This window comes from Accipiter gentilis, chromosome 6 (assembly GCF_929443795.1).
Source record: "Accipiter gentilis chromosome 6, bAccGen1.1, whole genome shotgun sequence".
Lineage (NCBI taxonomy): Eukaryota > Metazoa > Chordata > Aves > Accipitriformes > Accipitridae > Astur > Astur gentilis.
Window position 1 is genome coordinate 33732437 of NC_064885.1, and position 24444 is coordinate 33756880.

The following is a 24444-nucleotide window of genomic DNA, read 5'->3' on the forward strand; positions in this document are numbered from 1 at the left end:
CACAGTAGATTTATTACTCATGGCGTTTTCTTTTGTTGTCTCATCATTCCACAACAGATGCAGAAAGTTTTGACCACTTAAAATTCAGATGCAAGCATCCTAGATACTTTCAATTTTCAAAGTTCAACAGGAGCAAGCATAAATTGTGGCAGGATGTAGTCAAAAGCAGAAGTAGAATATTACATATTCCTCAGACATAAAACCAATGGAAGACTTGATTCTCCTCTCAAATATTTCCAATTATTTCCTTCCATTTGGTGAAAACCCCAGGGCTCTATAACACACTGTAAAGTTTGCTACTGCAGAACAAATGCAGACTTGACTTCATTGACAGTTTTCAGCTTTTTAATAAAAGACACTGTAAAACTTTCAACATTACTCCATTTTTATTGAGGAAAATATAACATCTAAAAAATCCTCCTTGAATAAGAAATACTTTCAAACATAAATTAAGAAAAATCTCTTAAACTTCATATTTCTTACAGTGAGGGCAGATCTCGCATAAAACACATTCTTACAGATTTACAAAATCAGTCTGACATGATAGTTCATAAATAAAAGTTTTCAAGTCTTATCTTTTTGCTTTGTGGTGTTCATTAAAGAAAAACTCGCCAAAAAAAATATCTTTCTTTTCAACCCACCATTTGCATGGTTCAATAAAGGGCCCATGATAAAGTGCTCAGCAGCATGACTGGCAGTGTAGGATACAAGCTTGGACTTTCTCTACTCCAGTATATTTTGATGGTTCTTGAGGTATGTCCTACCTGAAAAAAAGACTCCAGTTTCTTTCCTCTATGTTTACCCCTTTGGTCTCCTGTAGTTATTCTGTAAGCTTGATTTATTTTTTTTTCCTCCCCCCAAAATACTATTTCATTATGCACATATGTTTTCTGGTTTTCTTCCAAAACTGTAGTTTGGGTTAAAACATGCACATATTCTTCACCTGTATTTCTGAAGAACTGAGGTACCTTATGATTTGCTGTACAATGCTGGTTCTAAAAAACATGGGAAGAACAAATGTTCAGAGCATACATGATTAAGGAGGTATTTTTACAAAGAAGTCACAGGCCTGACAGTTGGTACCAGTGAAAAACAGCTGGGCTAAGTGTATCTTCTTGTTATTCCATTTAAAACTCAAAACAGCAAGAGGTGAGGCATTCCTCGGCTTTCCGATGTTTCTCGAAACGACAGTGTGAGAATTCTAGATTACCTTTTCATCACAGTTGTAAATGAAATCTGAAAGAAAATGAACAATGAAAAAAGCTATTTCATGAGTTAACTTCTTTGTCAAGAAAGAGAAGAAACTCATAAGGAATTAAAGTAAATCAGAGAAAAGCAAGATTTAGAAATTAAGGACAAAATGCAAGCTTTTCCTGTGAAACACCTCAAAAAAACCTAAAACTCATAAATCCCATCATTTCAGTAATTAGAACACACATAGACAAACTGTTAGAAAAATACAGACATTCAGCTCTGCTATGATGCACCCCTTAGAAATCACTAACTCAACTTCTTAGTAAGGCAGACTGCCTAGATCCTTCAGAGGTTAAATCCCTGAAAGCACTGAATGATTTAAAGTCCAGTCTTTAGAAAAGTCTATGCTGTTGAAGATTAGATTCAGACATTATTTTTTTCTGCTGATAAGAAAACTATAATTGCCATTTCCAAATTCTTCAGGTTTTCAATTCCTGAAGAACCTAAACTGTTTGTTCCCTTGATGTGAGGAAGCACTTTTTGCCCAAGTCGAACCGTTTTCATGGAATATCGTAAGAAATGTATCTCTGAATATATTCCCTGTGTAATAATGTCCTTGCAAAGTTTTGTTTCCAAAACAAGAGCAATAAAAGGATTTTGTTACATGCTTCAGCTCCTAAATATTAAAATGAAAAGCTCCATGAGGAAAGTACATACAGGTCTTCGCCCATTTTTGTGAAGCACACACAATCCGTACTGCTTGTGTGGTTTTAAGGACAAAATGTAATCATTGGTCAACATGACCTAGATTAAGAAAATTAGTAAACCAGTTCTACTCTTGGGTGAAGAGCTTTTCCTAAGATTTTTTGTTTTGTTTTTATTAAAACCTGAAAGGGAAAGAGCCAAGTATCTAGATGGTCTTGCTCTCGCCTAACAAGCAGAGTATTATCAAGGGCATGCATTGATCCACCAACCAAATTAGGTGTCTTTAAACACTTGTTAAAATAATGCATTCAAAGTTCTCCTCTCCACCCAGTAAAAAGATCCTAAGTATTAGGTAGTCAGCATTCACATCCAACCCTTCAATATTACATACAAATCTAATTAAGCAAAACGCAATACTAAAATATTAAATAGTTAGTGTTAACTTGATCAGAATGGCTCATGCACCAAGAAGGATTATAACGGTAGGATGCTATATGGGCTGGCTGTGAGGAAACAAATAAAAAATGAAACTCCAGAGCGGTGAAAGCTAATCTTTGGATTGTCTTTCTGCTTTTCTTCCCTTTTTGCTGTGTTTTCTTAAGTCTTTACAACATTATAATACCACTAGAATTTTGAAATTGCTATATGTAGGATCCCAAATTAATATCAAATCCTATCAGAGGGAGGAAGGACACGATATATAAAGCTAGCAGATCTATGGTGACACCAAGAATGAATACATCAAAATACATCCAAATGCATAAAGAGTGTTTACGCTCTTGAAAGCAAATGTAAAAGTCAAGTTCAACCACCTACTCATCACTAATAGTCCAATTTCTCTCAGATGTTACAGCAGAGGTAGGTACTGGGGAATGACTTGAGGGAGTAAATAATGACTTTAAAATAGTCATACTTCCATATATCTGAGCGGTATGAAAAGACAAAATTTTGTTAGCTGCTAACAAATGCTACTTTCCTGGCTGAGAAACAAAAAAACAAAGATTAACTGCTTTACTGATCATCAGTTTGCAGCAAGTAAATGAGAACATTCAAAGTCCAGTCCACTAGTACATGACTCTCAATATTAGTTAATACATAAGCCTTAATGATGCCTCTGCAACACCTTTAGGACAACAGAAATTAAAAATGTATCACTTACTTCTTGCAATACTTGTCCAAGTGTCTCCCGGCTGTGAATGCGCTTCCTGTTGAAAACCAAAACCACATTTATTTCTGCACAAAGCATTGCGGGGATCTTGTAAACATCAATCATTTATCCCACTTCAAAAGGAGAAGACTGTTATGCTAGGCTTTGTTCCACATCCTTATGGAAACTTGATGCAATTTTATGGACTCTTAATGCAATCTTATAGAATCTACAAATTCTGATTCAGACCTGTTATTATTCTCATCAGGTGGAACTACCTGCAATACAGCTTGCAATAGACTGCAGCTTCTCAAAACACAACCCTGTTTAATAAAAAGCTTAGTAAAATTTCAGCATAAATCCTAGCATCAGGACATAGCTGATACTCAGTTGCTGTAGTGCCATCTTCTCCAGCACTAGGCATCTGTTAATCAGTAACTGATGCAAGATTACAAATACTCTTTTTTTTTTTTTACTCATTCTTCCAACGTAGTCAAAGCTGTAACCAGTGCTTGCAAACATAACAGCAATACAAAGACTTTAAAAAAAAAAAAAAAAAAAGATTATTTTCTATCAGAAGTGAGAACATGTCATTACAGTTATTGTTTCCAAACATCCTGTAATGCATGCACTAAAAATACTAGAAATGCAAATAGAAGGCAACATATTTTTTACCTGTCTATTTTGGTTGCTACGACCACTGTAAAATTGCCTTCTGTATTGGGCAAGTAAGTAGAAGGTATAATTACATAACTTCCTGCAGGAAGTCTGCAAAGTTGGCTTACTTCCTGTGAATAGCAATGAGGTACACAGCTAACCAGTGGCTCCAAGTGTAGAAAAGAGGAAGTATGTGGTTTCCAGCTGCTGTTAGGCACCTGCAAGTAAGAATGAAAACATGCCTACCTTTTCATACATTTCAGGCCTCACAACGTTAAATTCCTGGTATACCATAGTAAGGTATTTTCCGTATCTGTTCCACTGCAAATACTCACTGTTCTGGACAGAACTGTACGAGAGGGATGGGAAGGCTTCCAGAAAACCCAGATGGCAGTATCGAGTACAGATAAATCATTCCTACCATGTTTGTAGACAGTTCATACAACCCACTACCCACATAGCTCAAAAACTTTTTCTATTGTCTAACCTCACTCTTCCTCACGGCAGCCTAATGCCCTTGTTTTTCATCTCACAGATGTGGTGAACAGACTATATCCTTCCTCTTTTTAGTGGCCTTTCCTGTACTAAAAATTCATATTAGACTTCTCAGTCTCCTATAAGCATGAAAAAATGCCATTATTTCAATCTTTCTTCACATAGCGTATATCTGAAGCTACATGATCATTCCTAATGCTCAACTCCAGACTCTCCATTCAAGCAACACCTTTTCTGAAGCACATTTTCTGAAAATAAAGTTAGCTTTGCCTGCAAAGTAGCCACCTAACCAGAAGCTTCCCACCCTACATTTATGCAGTTCATCACTGGCAGATACATGTAGAACCTGTATTTGTCCATACCAAATCATATCTTGTTTTGTTTCAGGTTGTCTGTTCAACATATCAGTCCTTTTGATTTCTAATCTTGTCTGCAGATCCAACACCTCTTGCCAATGGACAAGTAAAAAAATTAGCAGAGATAGAGAAAGTAAGTTTTCATGATCAATTACCAAAAACTCTGGTCCTCAATCACTAAGACACTGAGAATTCTTTGCAAATCCTCAAAAGAGTTCATAATTTCTAAAAGTAATTTAGAGCATTGGGAGGATTCAGTGGAACCAATTATCTGGTTACTATTCTACCTAGTGCTCAGTTACTCCATATCTTTCACAAGCATTACTTCACAGGACCAGCCACTGTTTGTCCTAGAAGCAGCATGGCCCTTGCCAAGTGCAAGGAGCACTGAACTAACTGACAGGCTTACCTTCACACTTGGCAAACAAGCAATCAAACTGACCAAAGTCTTACCTGGAAAATATGGAAACCTATTGGACGACACTTGCTATCTTGGCAGTGCTGACGAAGGGTAACTTTCACACTGCTTTTTCCTGGTCCTGCAGGAATGGAGAGGGGAAAGCAGGGATTGATATGGAAGGAGGGGAAGTTCCTGCTACCTCCAGCACTTTGCCCATTTTTCCAGCATCCATGCAGCTGCACTGTCTCCCATTCACCTGCTGGGAGTTCTTCACAGAGGGCAGCATCTGTGGGTGGTGGCTTTAGCTCACTATCAAATGTAAGAGAGAAAAGAAACTAAAATGTATAAAACCTGTATGATTTCACAAAATCTAGAACACCACTGCACAAAATTGAACTACTATTACATAAACTTACATGAACAGAATTCCTCCAAACTTTTGGCACAGAGAAAAAGAGAACTGTACAACTCTTAAATCCTTAGATAATTCACAGAACTCCACAAGAACAACATAGCATATACAAACCATGCACTAAAACCAGGTTAAGATTTTGTACATTCATGAAGTAACGCAGATTAAATATTTTTTCCTCAGTACCCTTCTGCTATTTGTCCTGTTTGAAAACAATACAGCTGACAGTGTCTTCTGGAGTACACAAGAGCACCTCAGTAAGTTCAAAGCATACACTGCATTCTTTTTTTATATTCACTATGTCTTTAATCAGAGGAAACTACCATTTTATCTGCTGACTTCATCACTGTAATGTTAACCCTATTTTGATCCTAGCCCAGCACTGCTTTTCACAGCCATATGAACAATTTAGTATCATTATCAGTTGTGCAACATTTGAAACCATATTTCAGCATAACTTGAAACTATCATCGGTTCTTATTTCCAGTTTTCCAGCTGAGAACACGTAACAGTTGATATTCTGCGACTGCCCATTCTAGACACACATCCAGGCTGGCACCTCTGTTTCAGTCTGAGGAAGTGTTCTTAACAGCAATACTACAAATTTTATCCCATCGCCGAAAGTGCAACATGTTCTACAGACAAAATATGTCCAGAAACCAAATATATTGCCAGTAAGAACTACACAATTTGCACCCATACAGCAAAATTAGCCTCATAGTTTTGCAGACCTTCAATCTAAAACTTGATGTCACCTTCTTCCAAATTCTGCAGAGTAAATGATTAATGCATGTTCTGTCTTTGTAGTGTGATTTGCCAACTTCTTTCCAAGGAGATATGAGTTGATAGTGTACTACCAGAATATAAAAAAAAAAATTGAACAGCTTTTAAACATTATGTTTTGCCTCTGTATATAGCTTACCTGGTGCAAGCTGTTAGACAACCTCAGATTTTTTCAGGTTTATTGCAAGAAGAAACAACTTTGCTGACTCCACACAACTACTCATCATCCTATCTTCTTAAGTATTTATTTCAAGGCTATGGTCACCAACACAGAATTGCTCATGACTAATTGACTTTTAAGTGCTGAGATAGCTATGTAATCAGCTACAGTTAAAAAAAAATTTAAAAGTCACCAGAAGCTACTGGACTGACATTGCTGATATTTCCTGTTGGATAAGCAAGCATTTTTATACAGAAGGAAAAGATTGTTCCAATTCCATTATAAAAGTCTACTTTGTGTCACAGGCTATGAGGAAAAATCAGCTAGAACACAATATGCAGTGATCTTTCAAAGATTTTTATCATAATGCTGGTAAACTGCTTGAGGCCTTCACAAATAAGAAGTTCAGCTGTATTGCCAGTGTCGAATGCTTTAATTCAAAAAACAATTCTTTGTTCACCTAAAGATGACAGCATAACTGTCAGTGCTATTTTCCACACCTGCCCTGAAAAGATGAGCTGTGAGTATTATGCCATCTGAGTCCACTGCTGACACTCCATTTGCATTTGAAGCTATACTGGTCACTAATAACAAGGTTATATGTCAGGCAATCTGTTAGTATGTGTTTTCCAGCATACATGATAATATACTGCTCTCCTTTTCTGTTGCTCACTGCAGTAACAGCTACTTTTAACTTCTGTGGCACATCTTCATTTTTCCATACGTTAAGAAAGAACTTCCACATATTGAGAAACATGTTCTACAGAAACCTATTCAGTTCTTTTACAGAATACACACTTTCTCAAAACACTAGGCTGCAGTTTAGAGGCAAGATGCTACTCATCTGACTACTTCTGGCTGATATTTTAACAAGAGATAGTAGCAGCTTCATGCAAAAACCAAGGAGATATAACACTACTTACATGAATTCAAAGACAAACAATGCTGTTACTCGGTACTCTGCACAACCTTTCCAAAAACATTTTGAACATTTACACTTAGTGCTATACTTCATATATTTGTTTATGTCAACGACTATAAGAAATTTTCCGTTTTGTTTTAAACCTACCTGAGAGAGATCCTTCCCGTTGAAAATACACGAAGCAAGAAATTCCCTACTGCATCTTTCAGAAAAGTGCTGGGAACAACAAGATAAAACCCAGGCGAAAGGTCACAGCACACATGCACTTCTCTATCATAGGAATGGCAGATGGTACCTACAACTGGAGGAGCAGAGAGGGTCTTTGGAAGGTTAAATCGTTTCTTCTCCACCTAGAATAGATGCATAATGATGTGTGGTGTTTTAGGAAAAATGAGGAGTTTTTAATAAAACTAAAAATGATAAAATATTTTTTAAAACATTTTTCAACATGCATACATTTAAAAAAGGAAACAATTGAGGAGAACATTAGCAGATAAGCTGAACATCAAAGAGGAGTAGGAAGTGTTAATATTCAGGAGGAGTAAATTTAGGAATAGTCTTCCAATAATCAGCCTGAAATGTCATGTGCTAGTTTGGAACAGTCCCAAAAGTTCTGCTACTTGGCACTCAATGATAAGTACTAGTCCACTAATAGCTTGTACAGACAGTAACTGCATTGTGATATAAACAGGATCATCCTAACGTAAATCAGAGACGTAAAATGTGTGAACACCTGAATCATATCACTGCCATAGGAAGTGAATGATTTTACTCAGATGTTTCAGTAATGCTTTAAAACTTCAATTTGGAAAAAGAAAAACGTCACTCCTGTATTACCTTCCAGACATGCAGTCCCACAGCCTGGTAATTCTTCCCCTGTGTGCCTTCAGTCAAAGATAGATTTCCCTCTGCTAAGCAGCTCAGATTTTTAATTCTTCCAGCCCAGTCAGCACTGTATTTCCTATGTTTCTGCAGCAGAGCAATGCACACCTCACTCTTTTCACAGACTCTCAGCCAGAACTTAGGGTTGGTAGGGAAGCTGCTGTTGTTACGGCAGCCACCTGCAGACCGGCCTCTCACCCAGGATCCAAAAAGATTCTGCGAGTGATACAGCACTTTCTCTAACAAAATAAGAAAAACATGGTGCGGATTTCAGACACCAGAGGCTACTTAATTTTATACAACAGATATATGGCACAAATCCTCCAGCCCAACAAAACATGCTGTCATAGCCCTGACACTTTCTCCAAGCAGATGTTCACGACCAGCATTTTGAGAGGCATGAGAATGAATATCACAACTGTTAATGGCAGATTGATGACATGATTTTTACAACAAGAAACTGCTCCTAGAAATCTGAAGTTTATCTCCCATAAAAAAAGAAAAAAAATAAATCACAAGGCTGTCCAGAAGAGCAGCCTTCTAGATGGAGAACACTCATGTCTCAACAAACTAGCAAGTAACTAGATCTTAGAGACATATCAGAGTACTCTAAATAGCTTTAGTTTCCTCTTGTCCCTCTATTCTTCCCAGCAGAGATAAAAAAGGCCTATAGATCTAAAGGAGAGGAAAAGACTGAGAAAGAGAAATCATGGTTCAGTTGCATCCATTTGCATTTTAAATCAGTCTTTCCCACTGACATAACATTATTTCTATGAGAAAGATATTTTCTCATACCACACCTGTATAGAGGCTCTGAAGTTGTCCTTCCTCATTAACTGGAAAGCCCATGGTAACCTCATCAAATTCCCTGAAAAATTCTTCTTCATCAACCCAGAATTCTCCCTCTTGGATCTGTGAAAGCAGTTCTGAGGCAACTACTGGATCTAGCTGGCTCCATCCTTGACCACTGCACATAAAACAAAAGTTAACATTTAGTTCTTTGCCCAATAAAGTTCCATAACAATGTTCTATCAAATATCCCATGGAGTATGACAATAAGAGGAGGTTTCTTCATTTTATTGTCAAATACTTGCATTGAATATTTCTGTATACATGTTGCTAGTAAGCGAGAAGGATAATAGAAAGTACGAATCACAACATATCAAAGAAAACTTAGAAACAACCTAACACCAGATTGGATAGAGCAGCATACTTCTAGGTGAAATAGCTACTTTGCTTACAACAGACAGTACAGTCCAAACTGAGAGCAAAATAAAGATTTTAAGAGTAGTTAAAAATAGCGATGAAAAAGTAAAACAAGCTGCACAGTGACTGTTCTGAAAGAATTTTAATGCTGTACAGTGAACATCAAAAACCACTGTCTGTATGAAGTAGCTGGTTATTCCCACGAATCTGCTGGCTAAGTCACAATAAACCAAGAATTTAAACACCTCATTATTTAGGGCCCATTAAGAGATAGTATCTTCAACATTTTTGACTGTTTCACTAACAACAAAGAACAGTTCTGCACTTGAATAAAACAGGGCTCTAAGGCCACCCAATGAAACACTATCCTCTTGCAACTACAGGGCAACTTGCTTTTTGGCAAAGAAACTACAAGAGACCAAGCGTATAACCAGAACTTGGCCAAAAGTAAAAAACATCAACTTAAGTCTCAATGTGATTAAGCCATCTCTTTAACTGAGGGGTGAAAAAACCCTATTTCTCTAAAATGTTTATTAACATGATCATATTGTTATGGTATTTTAATGCTGAAAGCTTGCTCCTTTGGTCAAGAATTGCATGTTCCTTTGTACAGTCTAAATACGCTAACAATTTTCAAAATAAGCTAGCAGGGTCTGCCCTTTCATTCTTGTTATTTTGCTATATGAACTGCTAAACATATTTCTGCATTTCCTTTAAAACAGATCTCTTTATATCTACTTTGTATCTAGTCTTCTTTATATCTACTAGATTCCAGCTTCTCCTATTCATATTAATCTACAGAAATGAGAGCACACAAGCAAGAAACACAAGCATCCTTCCTTCTACTATATTTCGTTTTATACATACTCCTTTGCTTGTCTTCTGCAACTGAGACAAGATCAAATGAGAAGAGCCAAGTAAAGCTGAGTGACTACTTGTAAGTCACAAACATCTTATGAGCAAAGATACTTGGATCAATTGCAGAACAACAAAAAAGCACCACAGAAATCAAAAGACAGAAAATAAATGAACAACTTAAGTTTAACTTTATGAAAAGATATGATGCTTTGATAAACAAAAAAAGTTATTAAAAAAATTTAATTACCAGAACTAATAAATCAGAATGACTAGCCTTAGAACCAATGAGCTGTGTGAACTACTGAACTCTCTATAGGATTGCATATCAACTGAAGACTCGCTCCTCCGCTATAGCCTATTAGCAGTGTCTGCCTAGGCAATATATAGATATGCTCTGTGCTTCAGAACTTTCACAAATGATTGTCCAAATGAAAATAAACCTACTCACCCCTCACACCAGGGACCTCTCCAGCACCGCCTCCCCCAAGGATTTCTTATTCGCAGTAGGAAGATTTCCTTGCCTGACACTTCAGACAGACTCAACATGTCTATTACAATAAAGGCATGAAATTCTCCTAGTTCACTTGCACCTGAATAGGAAAAAAAAGAAAAAGCATTTGAAAGTAAACAAAAGAACCTGCTCCATATTTTGCAATGAATGACATGAAACTATCCTGTGAAAGAAGGCAATTTTGAGATAAAAGGAAATTATTTTTAAAGTCCCTGCAAAAACAGCATAAAAACCCCCAAACAGTTCATTTTAGTTGTGACTATAAAGAAATAAAATAAATGAGAATTTTAAAGTTTATTAACTCACTCTTCAATCTCAAACATCTACAAATTCTCAGTGCTGAAATTCATTGGCGTTTTGAATGTTGTTTTTTAGCTTCTTTTTCAGGGGGTGGGTTGTTTGTGTTTGTTTTTGAGAACTGACCATATTAGCATCTAATGTAAAAAGCACACCTCAAAAGCACCCTCCATCCTGAACTCAATAACATCTTTAAAACTTTATTTATCCAAAGTTATACAAAATTGCACCAAGAAATTCGTATGGTTCTAGAATCAGCACTATGCATTTTCTGGCTGCCCTGTGCTCTGAACCATGTTAAGCAGATGTTTACTTTTAAAATATCTGGAACTTCACTGTTACCTTGTCTGGAACTAAGGACTGAGCAGCTTATTACACACTGTTCCTTCAGATTCATTAATCTTCTGAACACTGCTTTCTCCAAAACCATGCCAGTCTTCTCTTTCTCCATGTTTCTTTCAGGGCCTTTCAGGGTCCATCTTTCAGCAATTCCTCCAGTCAGATCAACCAAAGCATCTGCAACCTGCCCTGCCCATAACTGTTCATAAGATCCATGCACTCTAGGGGAAAAAAAAAAAAAGGGGGGGGGGGGGGGGGGGGGAGAAGTTTCTACAAACAGCAGAACTAAAGAAACATGGTTCTTATGTACTTTCAACCCTGCCCTGTATCATGATCATAACCGTACCCTACCTCAATACCCCTAAGTAGGCAACAGAAAGGACATACTATTTTATTTATACAGAATACAACATCTAAAGAACACATAAGCCATCAGACATTCCACTGTTTGATGGGAAGTTTAGTACAATTCATTCCATCCTATATAGAAACTGCTCTAGTCTAGTACTAGTCATTTGTACCTTATTATCCATGCACTACATCATCTTTTGTGATATACTAACTGCATTCTGTATAAATAACATTTCTTCCTCTTCTTCAACTATTCTTTGTTCACTCTGCACAAATAACCAGAGTAGCACTTCCTTCAACAATTTAAGTAAATCCAGAGACTACCCTACCTGCTGCAGTGGATGCAAAACATAGCAAAAGAAATCAAGACTACGATAGAACGATAAGACAAGATAAAACAATAAGACCTCTACAGAAAACAAACAAAGAATATTACCTTTCAGACCTACAGAGAAGCTTTAACATGTCATTGCTGCTTCAAAACTTCTGCTCAATGGATCTATAGTTGAAAAAACTATTTCACATTTGAAGTCTTTTTCTGCCCTCTGCTGGCAGCCACACAATCTTTCACCCAAGTGCTTCTGGACATTTGATGTCTATCTTACCAATGAATTTGTCTCCAAATTGTTTTGTCCATCTGGACAGCATTTTGATGGATGTGTCATAAAACATAAAACAGCTGCATTTTCAAACACATTAACAATATAGGTTTTTCTTCTCAAAATAATAAATAATCAAATTAAGCAAAAGAGCAGGGAAACTCATACAACCAGACCCTCAACTAGCATAAACTTACATAATGTTGATGCTTTCCATGAAAATATTTGCGTGCTTTCTGCTCTTCATTGAGCCTTCAGCTGCCCTCAAATGCTCCACTAGTAAAGTACTTCCCTTTAATAAATTAGATGACCAATGGAGAATGACTTAGTGAACATCATTTGAATCTTGATAATTCACTGCAGCTCTTACTTTTCATCATAATTCTCTCCCTAAGACTATCTTACCTCATACGCAACTAGAAACACACCTTACAGATCTACAGTTTAAACAGCAACTTCTGCACAACCTAGCATGGGAACGCTAGAAGCCACGGTACTTTATATTGAATAATACACAGATCTATGCCCAAAGCAGTCAGATAAAATAAGTAAGCAGGAGGTATAAAAGTATTGTACCTCCTTTTACTTCCCTCAACAACAAAGTTCACATACTTTGCATAAGCTTTTTCCAATAGTGGAAGCCAAAACAAATCCTCTGTCTGACACTGGGAAAAGCAGAGTTTACCACCAAGGCAAGGCAAACGATCGTCAATCGTCACTTCCACCCAGTGTCCAAACTGCCAGACTCGACAAGTGAAACAGCCTTGATATGACTCATCTGTCCAGCTGGGCTGACCTGGAGGGATCACCTAAATAGCAAAAGCCAAAATCAAGACAAATAATCAATTTTTTTTAATAAACAAAACCAGTTTAAAATATGCTGAATATCGACCATTTGTAATAATCACAGGAAAAAAAAATCACAACAAAAACAGAAAACTAAGCATATCAAAACTAATACTTGTATGGAGGCTTTGGGTTCAAGAACAATACACAAATGTAAATTAGGTGAAGAAAACCTCTGAATCATGAAACTTCTCTATACCTTATTCAGTAGGTATTTACTCTTCTGCAAAGCTACACAGGCACACAGGAACCAACAGTCTCCCAAAATTCCTTGTTTCACTTGCACATCCTGCAGATTGTTTGAAAATAACCGAGGAGTAGAACAAATGTCCTAAAATTAAAAGGAGGGGAGTTAAAGCCAAATCCTGCATGACATTCTAAGGAAGTCTGTGTTTCAGGGAATGGGAGGGCTCCAGAGACCTCTAACAAAATAAGGGAATTTTTACTTCTCAAAAATTTCTTTTTCAGACACAGCCTAAGCAAGCAATAACAAATTACTGCCTCATGGCTGTTTTACAGGTACTTTGTGAGGTAAGTCTAGTTCCCACATTAATTTTAGTACACAAATATCACCAACAGGTGCAACCTTAGGAGAGGTACCAATAAGTGAAAGACAACCTAATTCATCAGCTCCTTGCTAGACATACGATAGACTGTAATAGAACTGATGCCATTCACATTGAACTGCACATCCCAAGTCACAAAGTCTCCAAATTAGCATAAGAGAAAAACCTTTCCTAGGGCAAATAAAAATAGATTTCTTGGTAGCAAAAGAGGTAATTTCAAATGCAAACTCCTGAACACTTAATGGGATCTGAAAGCGAGTTTTTAAAATGGTTCTTCTCTCACCTGTAAACACTGCAAGAGACAGAAATTAACTGATCAGCCCTTAGCAGTAATCAAGGTGTAAGGTACAAAAGCAGGAAGTTGTACACTGGGCTCCATGAAGTCATTTGTTTGCCAGTTCTATCTGATAACCAACAGCTCTATCACTGTTCTACAGCCATACACAGATGCAGGGGAGAAAAAAATTACCACTAAAGACAACATACTTTTTTTCTCCATTACATTTTTATAGCCTTTTTCCCCCCTCCACACAAAGGCAGTATCATAAATACTTCACATTAAATGAATGTACTGCAGAAATGCATTCTAAATTTTTTAGCTCTCATATGGCTTGCTCTGAAACCCAGCTGTATGTTTAAAAGCAACACAAATCATATGACAAGTTATAACTTCAAAAAAGTTTTCTTTCTTGTTATCAAGTAAATCAACTATCACCAAAAAAAAGCAATATCCTTCTGAAAAACTCTAAAATCCAGTTATTTGTTTTCAAGACAGTTATACAATGTATCGAAAAATCTGGGAATGACATAATGCTGTTTTTTAACTTGGTATGCACATTACTTGCGTAATGAAACACAGTTATAATAAAATACCTGCACTTTCAGTAGTGCCAGGAAATCCAAAAGTTCTACAACAGGATTTAAATCAAACAAGCACCCAGACTTAAAAACTGTAACTCATATATTGTTGATTAACACTGACATACATTGGTTTTATCACTTCTATATTTCTAAACAATAAGAACACCTAGAAGCAATCCCATTTACTATCTTAAAAGTCCAGTTCTGCTAAAATCACAGACTTTTATACCTTAAAACTCACCTTAGGTCTCAACCAAGATATCTCGCCTCTGAATTGGGCGAGTGGGGTACAATAATCAAAAAATATAGAGGTATCACTAGCTGGAAACGTGGGGTCTGTGTAAAGGTCTCTTTTCACGATTAATTGTTTTTTCTCTCCCAGCATTTTCAACACAATCCTAAGTAGCTTTGCTGGCTATTTCCAGGACTTTAGATTGCCAAGCACCAACCTAAAATATAAGCGAGCATTACTCGGGAACTGCAACTGAGAACCAAATAAGCAGGACAGATTTATTTAGGAACAGAAAGCCTCTCACTCTTTCCACGAAGCACCCTGAACCACGCCATTGTTGGCTTCTTTCAGCACCTGATACCACCCTAGAGGTTCCCCGCTCCGCTGGAAAAGAGAAGGGGGGGGTCTCAGAGAAGACCTACACCCAGAAGCCCACTTAGACCCCTTCTCCGCCCCTCTACGCACACTCTTCCCCACAAGACCCCCTCCACCAACACCCCTTTCCTCACAACCAGCCCCGACAAGGGTCCCTCCACACACGCCCACCCCCTCCTCCTACCCACCAGCCCCCCTGACGCAGACACCCTTCGCCCCAGCGGGCCTCAACCAGGCCACCTCCGCACACGTCCTCCCCACCCCCGGCCACCACAGAGCCCACCCCCGCCATCTCCTCACCGGGGGGCACGCCCCGCCGCCATGCCCGGGGCGGCCGTTACCGCGGCAACGCCGGACACTCTCCCACCCCTCCCTCAGCCTCTTGTCCACTCCAGAGGTAACGGATTGGGCCGCCGACCAATGAAGAAGCGGCAGGCGGGCACGTGGGGCACGCACCACCAATCGGCCGCCGCCCTCGGAGCAGGGAAGGGACGGGTCCCAGCGTGCCCCGCGGCGGGCGGGCTCAGCCCGCGGCCGCCTCCGGCCTCTCGCTGAGGGGAGCCGAGAGTCCCCGGGCACTCCGGGATTCGAGAGCCCGGGCGGTATTCCGTGCTCAGGAATACCTGGAAGAAACTGGAAATTTCTCCTCAGCAGAGCTGGAGGAGGAAAGCGTAACGGTGACCTGAACAGCTCTAAGAGGCTGAGGAAAAACGAAACCGAACTACAGTTTCATAAAGGTTACGACAGAGAAACTGTCGCAGAAATTGGTGACCCTCACAAAGCGGTTTCTCGAGATAATGGCAAAGATTACATTTTCAGATAGCTTATCACTAAGTAATTGTCCAAGGGCAGAACTGACAAAGGAAGTATCCAGCTCCTTGTACTTTCATAGCTACTTCTGCCTAGTGATATAGAAAAAACACACTAAAAAATACTGACTTGCTGAAAGAACAATGACAAAGGAAAGAAATGCAGAAAAAGAATGCCACTTGCAGGCGCTGTCCTTTAGCAAACCACTGCTAGCTCCAAGGGTTTGGGGCCAGGTCAAGGCATACTGAAGCCGACTGCTATTTTTTTTTTGTATTTCAGCCTTTTATGTTAATGTTTCTAAAGAAGCTCAAGTGTGGTCAAGTAAGCAGGCTGCTGAACCAGTGTGAAAGGCCACAATGTTTACCAACAAAGCTGTTCTTCACACTCATCTATAAGGATGGGTTTGAGTGTAAGGGTTATGTCACCTGGTCCTTGGGTAGAGAGGTTGTCTTAACAAGAGAGATCCACAGAAAACACTGGTCTAATTCGTTTCCATCAGAAATGAACATAGAAATCCTCCTCACAAACCCCACAGGTAATTGCAGTATCTGTCCAACCACTGACCAATAAAGAAACATTCTTTGCCCCTTGCTTATGCCTGTTGTATGGACATAAGGCTTCTCCCCCACATACAGCAAATTTAATAAACAAACAAGACTTTTCATGTTCGAGTTTTGACCCTTTCAGGAGCAAAGGCAACATTGCCGTCAATAAGAATAAGGACCCCTCTTGTCTACAGCTCATGCAAGAGAGCTGCAGCTGCACAGGCTGCAAGCGAGCTGACACAGGAGAGGTCTGTTGGGGGAGGGAAAGGGGAAAAAAAAAAAAAGGCCTCTGTCTCGGGAACAGTGAGGCTCTCATCTGTGTGATTTCACCCTTGCTGCTTTCTTTAGGAAACAGCCATCACAGATCACAACCCTGTAAATTCCATTAAAGGACAGACTCTAGAAAGCAGGATGAACGTTGAGCTCTAACTCTAAATATAGTAGATCCGACCTGGAACAGTGAACTAGTTAAACACCTAACAGTATTTATTTATGATGATATTAGAAGAAGGAAAGAGATGGACATTATCTTGGTCTCTAAACTATTTGACATGCTTTCCTTGCCCCACTGCAAAGTTGGAAATGGGCAAATTCATCCATTATGCAGCTGGCAATGTTTTTTTCCTATTAACCCCAAACTCTTTGGAACAAAAGCAGCAGAAAATTTTCTCTGCTGCCTCTTGGCAATCCTACTGGATTAAACTATTCCTGAAGACAGAAACACAGGTCTATTTAGACAGTAAGTCTTGAACATTTTAAGACAAAATGACACTTGCCTTTTTGTCAATCTGTTTCTCAGTGCACTTTACATAGGTGCTTCGTATTTCCTCATAAAAGAGGAAAGCAGACACTGAGAGGCTGAGTCCAGTTGCTATGGAAATGTAAACAGTTAAAGGGATTTGCATCCAGTTAAATAGCCAGCTCATTTCCACGTGAACGAACACTATCCTTTGACAGAGTAGCATTTGATATTTTTGTGGTTTTTTCCAGTTCATCAATGTCATGTTTGCTTTCATCTCCAACTCCAGATGGTTCAAGGACAGGGAGACCAGTAGAAGCGAACGAGCAATGGTGGTTGGGCCCAGCATGTGTGTTTGTTTCTGCAAACTCAGACACACCTGAGTTGTTCAAATTGCACAGGGGAGCTCTTCCAATTCTGTGGATCCTGACACCAGGCTTAGGAAGGGCACAGGCTTAGTCCCTGCAATACCACTAGGCTGACAGCGGTCAGAGCTGTGTCAGAGGAACAGCACAGAATGTCATTTTGCTTAAGGGGGATTTTAGAGGGGATATTTGGGATTTATGGTCAGAAGAGCATGGTATGGAAGGAGTCTCTGATGGTTTTCATCAGCCAGCCAGAAGCAGCCTGGTACAGCTGTGCTCTCCAGCTTCTGCGAAGACAGACTCAGTCTTCTTCCAGAAAGACAGAGTGGCTTGGTCTGAGGAAGACTCCCACTGGTAGGCAAAGATCTCCCTCATTACCTCAGGCACACCCAGAGGTAGAGCACAGCTCCAAACTTCCATGCCGTCTACCACAGCACACAAGAACAAGGTGGTACAAGACACCAAAATTAAAACAATGCAAAAAGCTGATGCTTCCCTTGGTCATTCACCTAGGGTCATACACCTGGAATGTCAACCAGTTACTATGACTTAATCCCTGTGACCCTTTCCACTAAATCACGGGAGCATGAAGAATATCCCATCCCCCACCCTTTCTTACAACCTCCCACTCTTCCTTAAGACCCTGCATCTCAGCAAGTGTGCTTTTGGAAAAGGGTCCAATGCTCTGCAAAACCCATTAATGCCATTTCTTAAGTTTTAGAGACTTGTCTCTACTACATTAGAACATATCTCTTCCTTGTGGGGCACAGAGCACACTATGTTCAGCATAATCCTAATTCTCTTGACAAGAAATCAGAAGTGTAAGACTTGAGTTTTCCAGTGCAGAAGGTGCATGCACATAGAGAAGGACTGAGGGGAAGTGTTCACACAGGCTCAATCATTTAATGCAGCCAGCAGTCTCCCTCTGTATAGAGCAAAAAGCCACCTCTGGAGTATGGAATAGCTTTTCTCTACACTCCTTTATCTATAAAAGAAAAGGTTGCCATGTTCATGTAAGACATGCTCTAACTGGTGCCCAAATTACTATTGTAATGAATGAAAAAACAGGATAAATGCACATTATTAATAAAAAATTCTTATTAAGTTGGTGCAGAATACAGAGCAGCATTTGAGGTAATTTTTGAGAAACAGTGTGCAATTTCCACTTTAAGAGGATGCTGGAACATCATGCTCCACCCCAGAGCTAAAGCAATACATGAAGTGTGGAAGACATACCTTGCAGCAAGAGTCCAAACAACTCAAATCTGTTTTCTTTAAGAATTAACAGGTACTTACATGGGAGAGAGGTTAGTAAAAGTAAGCAGTTTATGTTTCGCAAACAAAGCAGTAGTTTTGAGAGCCTGAAACTAGACAAATCCAAACTAGAAATTAGGTATGCAGTTTTAGGAATGCATGTAATCAAAAGCTAAAACAACTTACCTGGGTCTTCCAGAAATTCAGTGTCATTTAGATTGGGTCCTCCCAATAGAAAAATAATTCTGACTCAGAGGATAGTGGCTTGATAAATCTCACACTGTGACTTCTACTGCATTTTCATTTATACACAAAGTCTGACATTGTGGTCATAATGACTTTTCGGCTTTTATCAATCTATAGTAAAAAGTGTGAAAACAAGTGTCACGTGATTTATAAGTGTTGACTGTATTGTGTTGTTTTATCTTTCGACAAACACAAACAGGGAAAACAAACTGAAGTGTACTTGACCTAAATGAATTGTGCAGTACATGTGCTTAGTACAGATGAACAGAAGGTCCCGTGTTATCTGAAAAAGGCAACGGCCAAGGTCACTGCAGTGTGAGAATGTGAGAAAATTTTGGTTAAATCAGAATGTTTGGGATGCTTGCTAGAATTGTTCTTGGTTAATGGAGTGCATGGTTAGGATGTTGCAAAGTATCATGACAGCAAAATTAGATACAAGCTTAACAGTAACACGTGTAGCTAACAAGAATTATACTTAACGTATCAATCAATGTGGCTATGAAATGCTAAAAAATTAAATTAGTAATATTCCATTTTATTAAAGGGTTTGGCTCTTCAGAGCTTTTCCACAAGTGATATTTCTAGATCCCATGTCACCCTGCGCAAGGCTGCAATGAAATAAAGTAATTGCTTTCATTTTTAAAATAAAGAAGACAACCCTATCTCTTGGCATCTGCTTAAATAAACCCAATTTGCTGTACTAATCTTACTTTAACAGATCAGAAATGAACGTACCAAAGATAAGCCAAATAAACAGTTTCTATTTAATCTCAGTCTAATTTGCCTGTCAATGTGAAGTCTACTACACAAGCCAAGACAGAAAGTAGCCTGAAGCATTAATTTATTTTGTGTCAACAAAAGGAAGGCTTATCTCCACAAATTTGCTGCCAATTTTTTGTCTCTTCAAAATAAAAATGCATTCCTTGCTCGCAGGAGGAGCACAAGTACCTGATCTTATGTACTTTAAGCAGGAAACAGTCTGTTAGCTTCAGCCAGCATTTCCCTGCTCCGATGCATGCATATGCAAACACACAGCTGATCTGATGTATTTCACTCAGCTGTAGTAACAATAGATAATATTTACTTTTGATTATTTGCTTTTGCCACCTCTCCAACTTCTTGCTGTGCAGCTTTTAAACAGCTTCCAAACTCCCTCTATGCTGCACTCCAAAAAAGGACAAAACAAAGACAATGTACCAAGTTAGCTCTTCCACACATCTATAGCAGGGATGCTGAAAAACTGCCCAAAAGGCTAAACTTGTCACAAAGCTTAGTTTAATTTGACAATCAACATAAGGCATCCATGTAAATTAAAAATTTCCACCAGGGTCACATATATTCTCCCACAAAATAAAACGTGTTAAAACAGAAGGCTAGGATTCCAAAAGATGCTAGTGGTTACTGGTCTTGGCCAGGCTGCTGCTGCTGGCAGTGGGGTCCAGGAGACACAGCACCAACAGCGGCAACTCGGGAAGCGGGAAGTCAGCTTGCACAAATCTCTTTCAGTAGAACAACTAATAAAAAGGAAAGAGATTTGTACAGAAAACCTCATTCTCCATCCTTTCTGGGAAAACAAAACAGAACGAAAAAGATAATCCCATTCAAGGAGCAAAGAGCAGAGCTTGGAGTTCTGAAGCCCAACAATGCTGATGGCCCATTTTGAAAACCAATGAAGCACTACAGAGGCCTGAGTTTATTATTGCTTTATCCCAGTTCAGCCCAGGCTAAGGCTACGGTGAAGTCCAAACTAATTTAAAGCCAGAAAATGCAGATCCAGTAACAGCACCTAAGTCCCCATCCACACATGGGTGTAAACAGATACTTTTGGTGAAAAAAAAAAATTTCCCGAATTTCCCCTCTTTCTGTGCTATGTAGATCCCCATAGCAGGGCTAAAATTTGCCCCAAAGTATATAAAAGTTTCTCTCTCACATCTCCTTTAGCTGAGCCTCTTACAAATGTTTCATCTTTTATTCAAACTAGTCCTCTATCCTGGTGATACATCAGCTCAGAGATGCTTCGTGGGAGCTCACCGAGAGGCACACAGGTACCCACACGTTAAGAAGAATGTGGCACAGAGTCTAAGAACCATCACCTGTACTCTGTAATACCCAATGATGCTTTGCCCTCAGCTTCCTGAGACCAAACGGCATGGATGGAAGAGAGAGTCACCCCATCTTGCATGTCTGGCTAGTGATCAAGAGAAATAGCGTGCTGTGTAAATGAAATGGCATCTTATCACCACCATAAGTCAGAAAACAGACTCAGGTAAAGCGGGGCTTAAAAGTTTCACGTCAAGAAAGGGGGTGCTTCCCTCAGACTATTGTATGACAGGACAACTGTTATTCAGGCGAACATTATTCAAGGCAGTAAAATTTTATCATGGGTATCTCCGTGGTTGACTTACAGGCCAAACATATGCTAGGGATCTTTAAAAAAATTAAATTAAAGGTCCTGTTAATTCTTCCAAAAGGACAGAAGACACACAGTGCATCTAACAAACACACCTGCTACACATCCTAACACACTAACAAAGGCTGCAGCTAGACTTGTCAAAACAGTTAAAAAGATTTAGGCATCCAGCTAGTACCAGAATTGATGGCATTTGGGCACCTAAATTTAACTTTTTTGAAAATTCGAGCCTACACATTTCTTTATTGCTTGTCCCACTGAGTGCAAAGGGAAAACTGAGGGTAGGGTTAACTACAGAAGGATTTCAAATCCATCATAAGGTTTCCCTGTTCTTTTATATATATATTTTTTATATATATATATATAAAAAGCATTATTATTATTTAGCCACCTGGGGGCAGGGGGGAACAGGAGCTATTTAAAATTAGTTTCTTAATTATTTAAGCATTAGTCCCCTACCTCCCAAATCACAATACCTCTGTCACAGTAAGGAGCATAACATGAAAACCTGTTTGCTGCCACTGACAATTCCTGAGTCACTCCTTTGCAGAACTTCAGCCCAAATATCAGGATAATGGCAGCTTGACACATATACACTCCCCAGCAATGTACACACAGCAAGTAGGACATGCCTCAGTGGCCTCAGACAAAAAGAGGAAAAAAAAAAAAAAAAGAAGAAAAGGCAAAACAAAACAAAACAAACCATCAACCAACAAACTTGGAGAAACCATCCAGAAGAGCCTCAGGAAAGGGAACTACCCACTTTCCATGGAGAAGCAACTGCCCAGGAGTCCCTGCCCTGAATCAAAATATCCATCCTACAGCTGAAGGAGATCTCTGAAATCTGGCAGTGTCACACGCTGGATACTTGAAGGCACATTTGCTTTGTGTTTTGGGAGAGAAATCCAGTTACAACAACACACTGCAGCTGCAGGGCTGAGGGCAAGGAGGCAACACTTGGTATCCTTCCTCTGTTCCTGTCCCCATTTTCAAGCTTCATGGCTGGCATGAGCTGGTGATCTAAGCAGACACATTAACATCCCTGAGTGAAATGGCACCATTTGTGGCCTCTGAGACTTTGTCCTCAAGCACCATTGCTGGTGTGTCTGTAGTGACTGCTGTAGTGTCTATGGCAGGAAGTGGATTCAAGCCCTGTGATAAGATCTGTTGGATGGTTTTCCGCAAATTGGGGTGCAGCTGGTTTTGGGTCTGGTAAAAAATTTCTAAGGCAAAAGACTTGAGGGTGCCAGTGCAAAGGTCCTCATAAAGTGGAATTGTGTACATCCGAGACATCTGCAAAAAAGGAAAACTGGATAATATCAGTTCAATAAAAGTCAAGAAGTTCAGCTCTTCTACAGCTACACTCCAACAGCCTTGAATGACTTCAGACTGGAGACAAGCAATACATTTCTTCAAAAGACATCTGAGTCTATTCTAAATAAGTTTAATGCAAAGAATTTTATGAATTATAATAAAAAAGCATTTGCTCTCTAAGACTGAGCTAATTCCACAAATAACAGAACTATTTTTAAAAGGGAGGAGGCCACAGCGAACACATGCATTAACCTTTTGCTCCCGCACAATAAAAACTACTGAAAGGAATTCAATGAGCCCTAGCCTTGCTTGAAGTGCAAATATTCAAACCATCACATGATTTAGTAGTGTGAAAATTTCTGGTCTCGAAAAGCCAGGGCTGCTACAAAGCAACATAAAAAACACATCGGGCAGAGCTGGGACAAAGGGTACTGAGTTAGGCTTAGAAAAGCAGAGATTATCTGTAGGCACTTCAAATTACATCTGCCCATTCCTCCCCACCCGCTAGCAGGTGAGCCATGCTCAGCCCCTTCGCAACACACCTGGTCTACACTTGGCCAGGAAGCAGAAGTTCCAAGGTCTTTCACGTCGCATGTCTCATGCACATGTCTCATGCACTGAGAGGTGCAGTGATTTTAATCCAGCAGTTAGTACCTGGTTTTCCAAGAAGCGACGGACTTTGTAAAGGTCTGGATAATAGTCATTTCGGACTACAATCTGCAACCAGCGGATACGGATTTCTGCATTCATGGAGTCCAGCTGAGAGGAGTAACATTCCGAAAGCTTTTTTATCACCTCTGAAGAGAGCACATACACAAAGAACTATGACCTATTTTGTCGAGTTTGAGAGTCATCAGAGATTAACGGATCATAATATCACAGAATCATACAATGGTTTGAGTTGGAAAGGACTTCTGAAGATCATCTAGTTCAAACCCCTTGCCATGGGCAGGGACATTTTTCACTAGATCAGGTTGCTCAAAGCCCCATCCAACCTGACTTTACGTGAATGATAAGGTCAACAAGGGGTAGGGCTCTTTAGAAATCAATTATTTATTCCAGGAATACTTTTCTACTATCCTGACAGAGTACTCACCATGTGGCAGCGGTGACCCATCCAGCAATCTGTCCAAGAAAAGCACAGTTTGGAACGTTCTCCATTTAGTGAGGTCAACACTGCTGGCAGCAGCAACAGAGTCCAGAGGCTCTGTGGTCCAGAGTTTGAAGAGCATCTCCACTGGTCTGGTCAGACTAGATCCCTGAGATAAATCTGGCTCAGCTAACGGAGGTCCTGTAGCATTGAGCCAACGTTCAAACTCCAGTCCTGGAATGAGGAGCACCAAAAATGTCGAGCAGGAGTCTCTGCAGGTGGCTTGGCTGCCTCAAGGTTCAGGACTGCTTCTAGCACAGTTAAAAGAGGTTCTAACAATAGCAAATCAGACCAACCTATAGTTACAGCGACATAACCCCTCCAAATTTAACCATGAGTTTTCTGGAGCTCAACATTACAGTAAATACAGAAAACACACATGCTCTTAAGGCAGCCAGGCTAACAAGTATCTATGGTCAAACTGTTCTAATATATAAGATTTTTTTTGTGTGTGCAT

The 24444-nt window shown here is 39.4% G+C and overlaps 2 protein-coding genes across 8 annotated transcripts in view; both read right to left on the reverse strand.

Moving 5' to 3' along the window:
* Positions 1-6: 6 nt before the first annotated feature.
* On the reverse strand, positions 7-16160 carry CAPN10 (calpain 10). 6 transcript variants are annotated; one of them, XM_049802736.1, is made up of 15 exons: positions 15455-16160; positions 15084-15163; positions 14789-14996; positions 13320-13451; positions 12887-13083; positions 11328-11545; positions 10626-10767; positions 8914-9080; positions 8069-8352; positions 7379-7581; positions 5008-5263; positions 3832-3921; positions 3059-3104; positions 1211-1236; positions 8-764 (listed from the first exon to the last, which is right to left on the reverse strand). In XM_049802736.1, the coding sequence occupies exons 3-15, from the start codon at positions 14930-14932 to the stop codon at positions 654-656; spliced, it is 2016 nt and encodes a 671-aa protein (XP_049658693.1). In that variant the 5' UTR covers positions 14933-14996; positions 15084-15163; positions 15455-16160; the 3' UTR covers positions 8-653. The 6 variants fall into 6 exon arrangements, with proteins under 6 accessions (XP_049658695.1, XP_049658693.1, XP_049658694.1 ...); XM_049802737.1 differs by having other exon boundaries at positions 9-1236; positions 3722-3921; positions 5008-5093; positions 5211-5263; positions 15455-16157; XM_049802734.1 differs by having other exon boundaries at positions 690-764; positions 3722-3921; positions 15455-16156.
* Positions 16161-21049: 4889 nt separating this feature from the next.
* ABCC5 (ATP binding cassette subfamily C member 5) overlaps positions 21050-24444 on the reverse strand; it is a 73324-nt gene continuing 69929 nt past the window's right edge. For both annotated transcript variants that reach the window (XM_049804034.1, XM_049804033.1), the window contains 3 exons: positions 23934-24161; positions 23492-23634; positions 21050-22816 (listed from right to left, as the gene is read on the reverse strand). In XM_049804034.1, coding sequence (XP_049659991.1) covers positions 22544-22816; positions 23492-23634; positions 23934-24161 — 644 coding nt within the window. In that variant the 3' untranslated portion in view covers positions 21050-22543. The remainder of the gene's footprint in view (positions 22817-23491; positions 23635-23933; positions 24162-24444) is intronic.

What these genes read in the sequence shown, in the direction of transcription:
- CAPN10 (XM_049802735.1), bottom strand. Translation starts at nt 14,932, where the DNA reads ATGCTGGGAGAGAAAAAACAATTAATCGTGAAAAGAGACCTTTACACA. An exon ending in ACTTCAGAGCCTCTATACAG is followed by an intron (nt 8,353 to 8,913) that starts GTGTGGTATGAG and finishes TTATTTTGTTAG; the next exon opens with AGAAAGTGCTGTATCACTCG. An exon ending in TTGGACAAGTATTGCAAGAA is followed by an intron (nt 1,237 to 3,058) that starts GTAAGTGATACA and finishes ATTTTCTTTCAG; the next exon opens with ATTTCATTTACAACTGTGAT.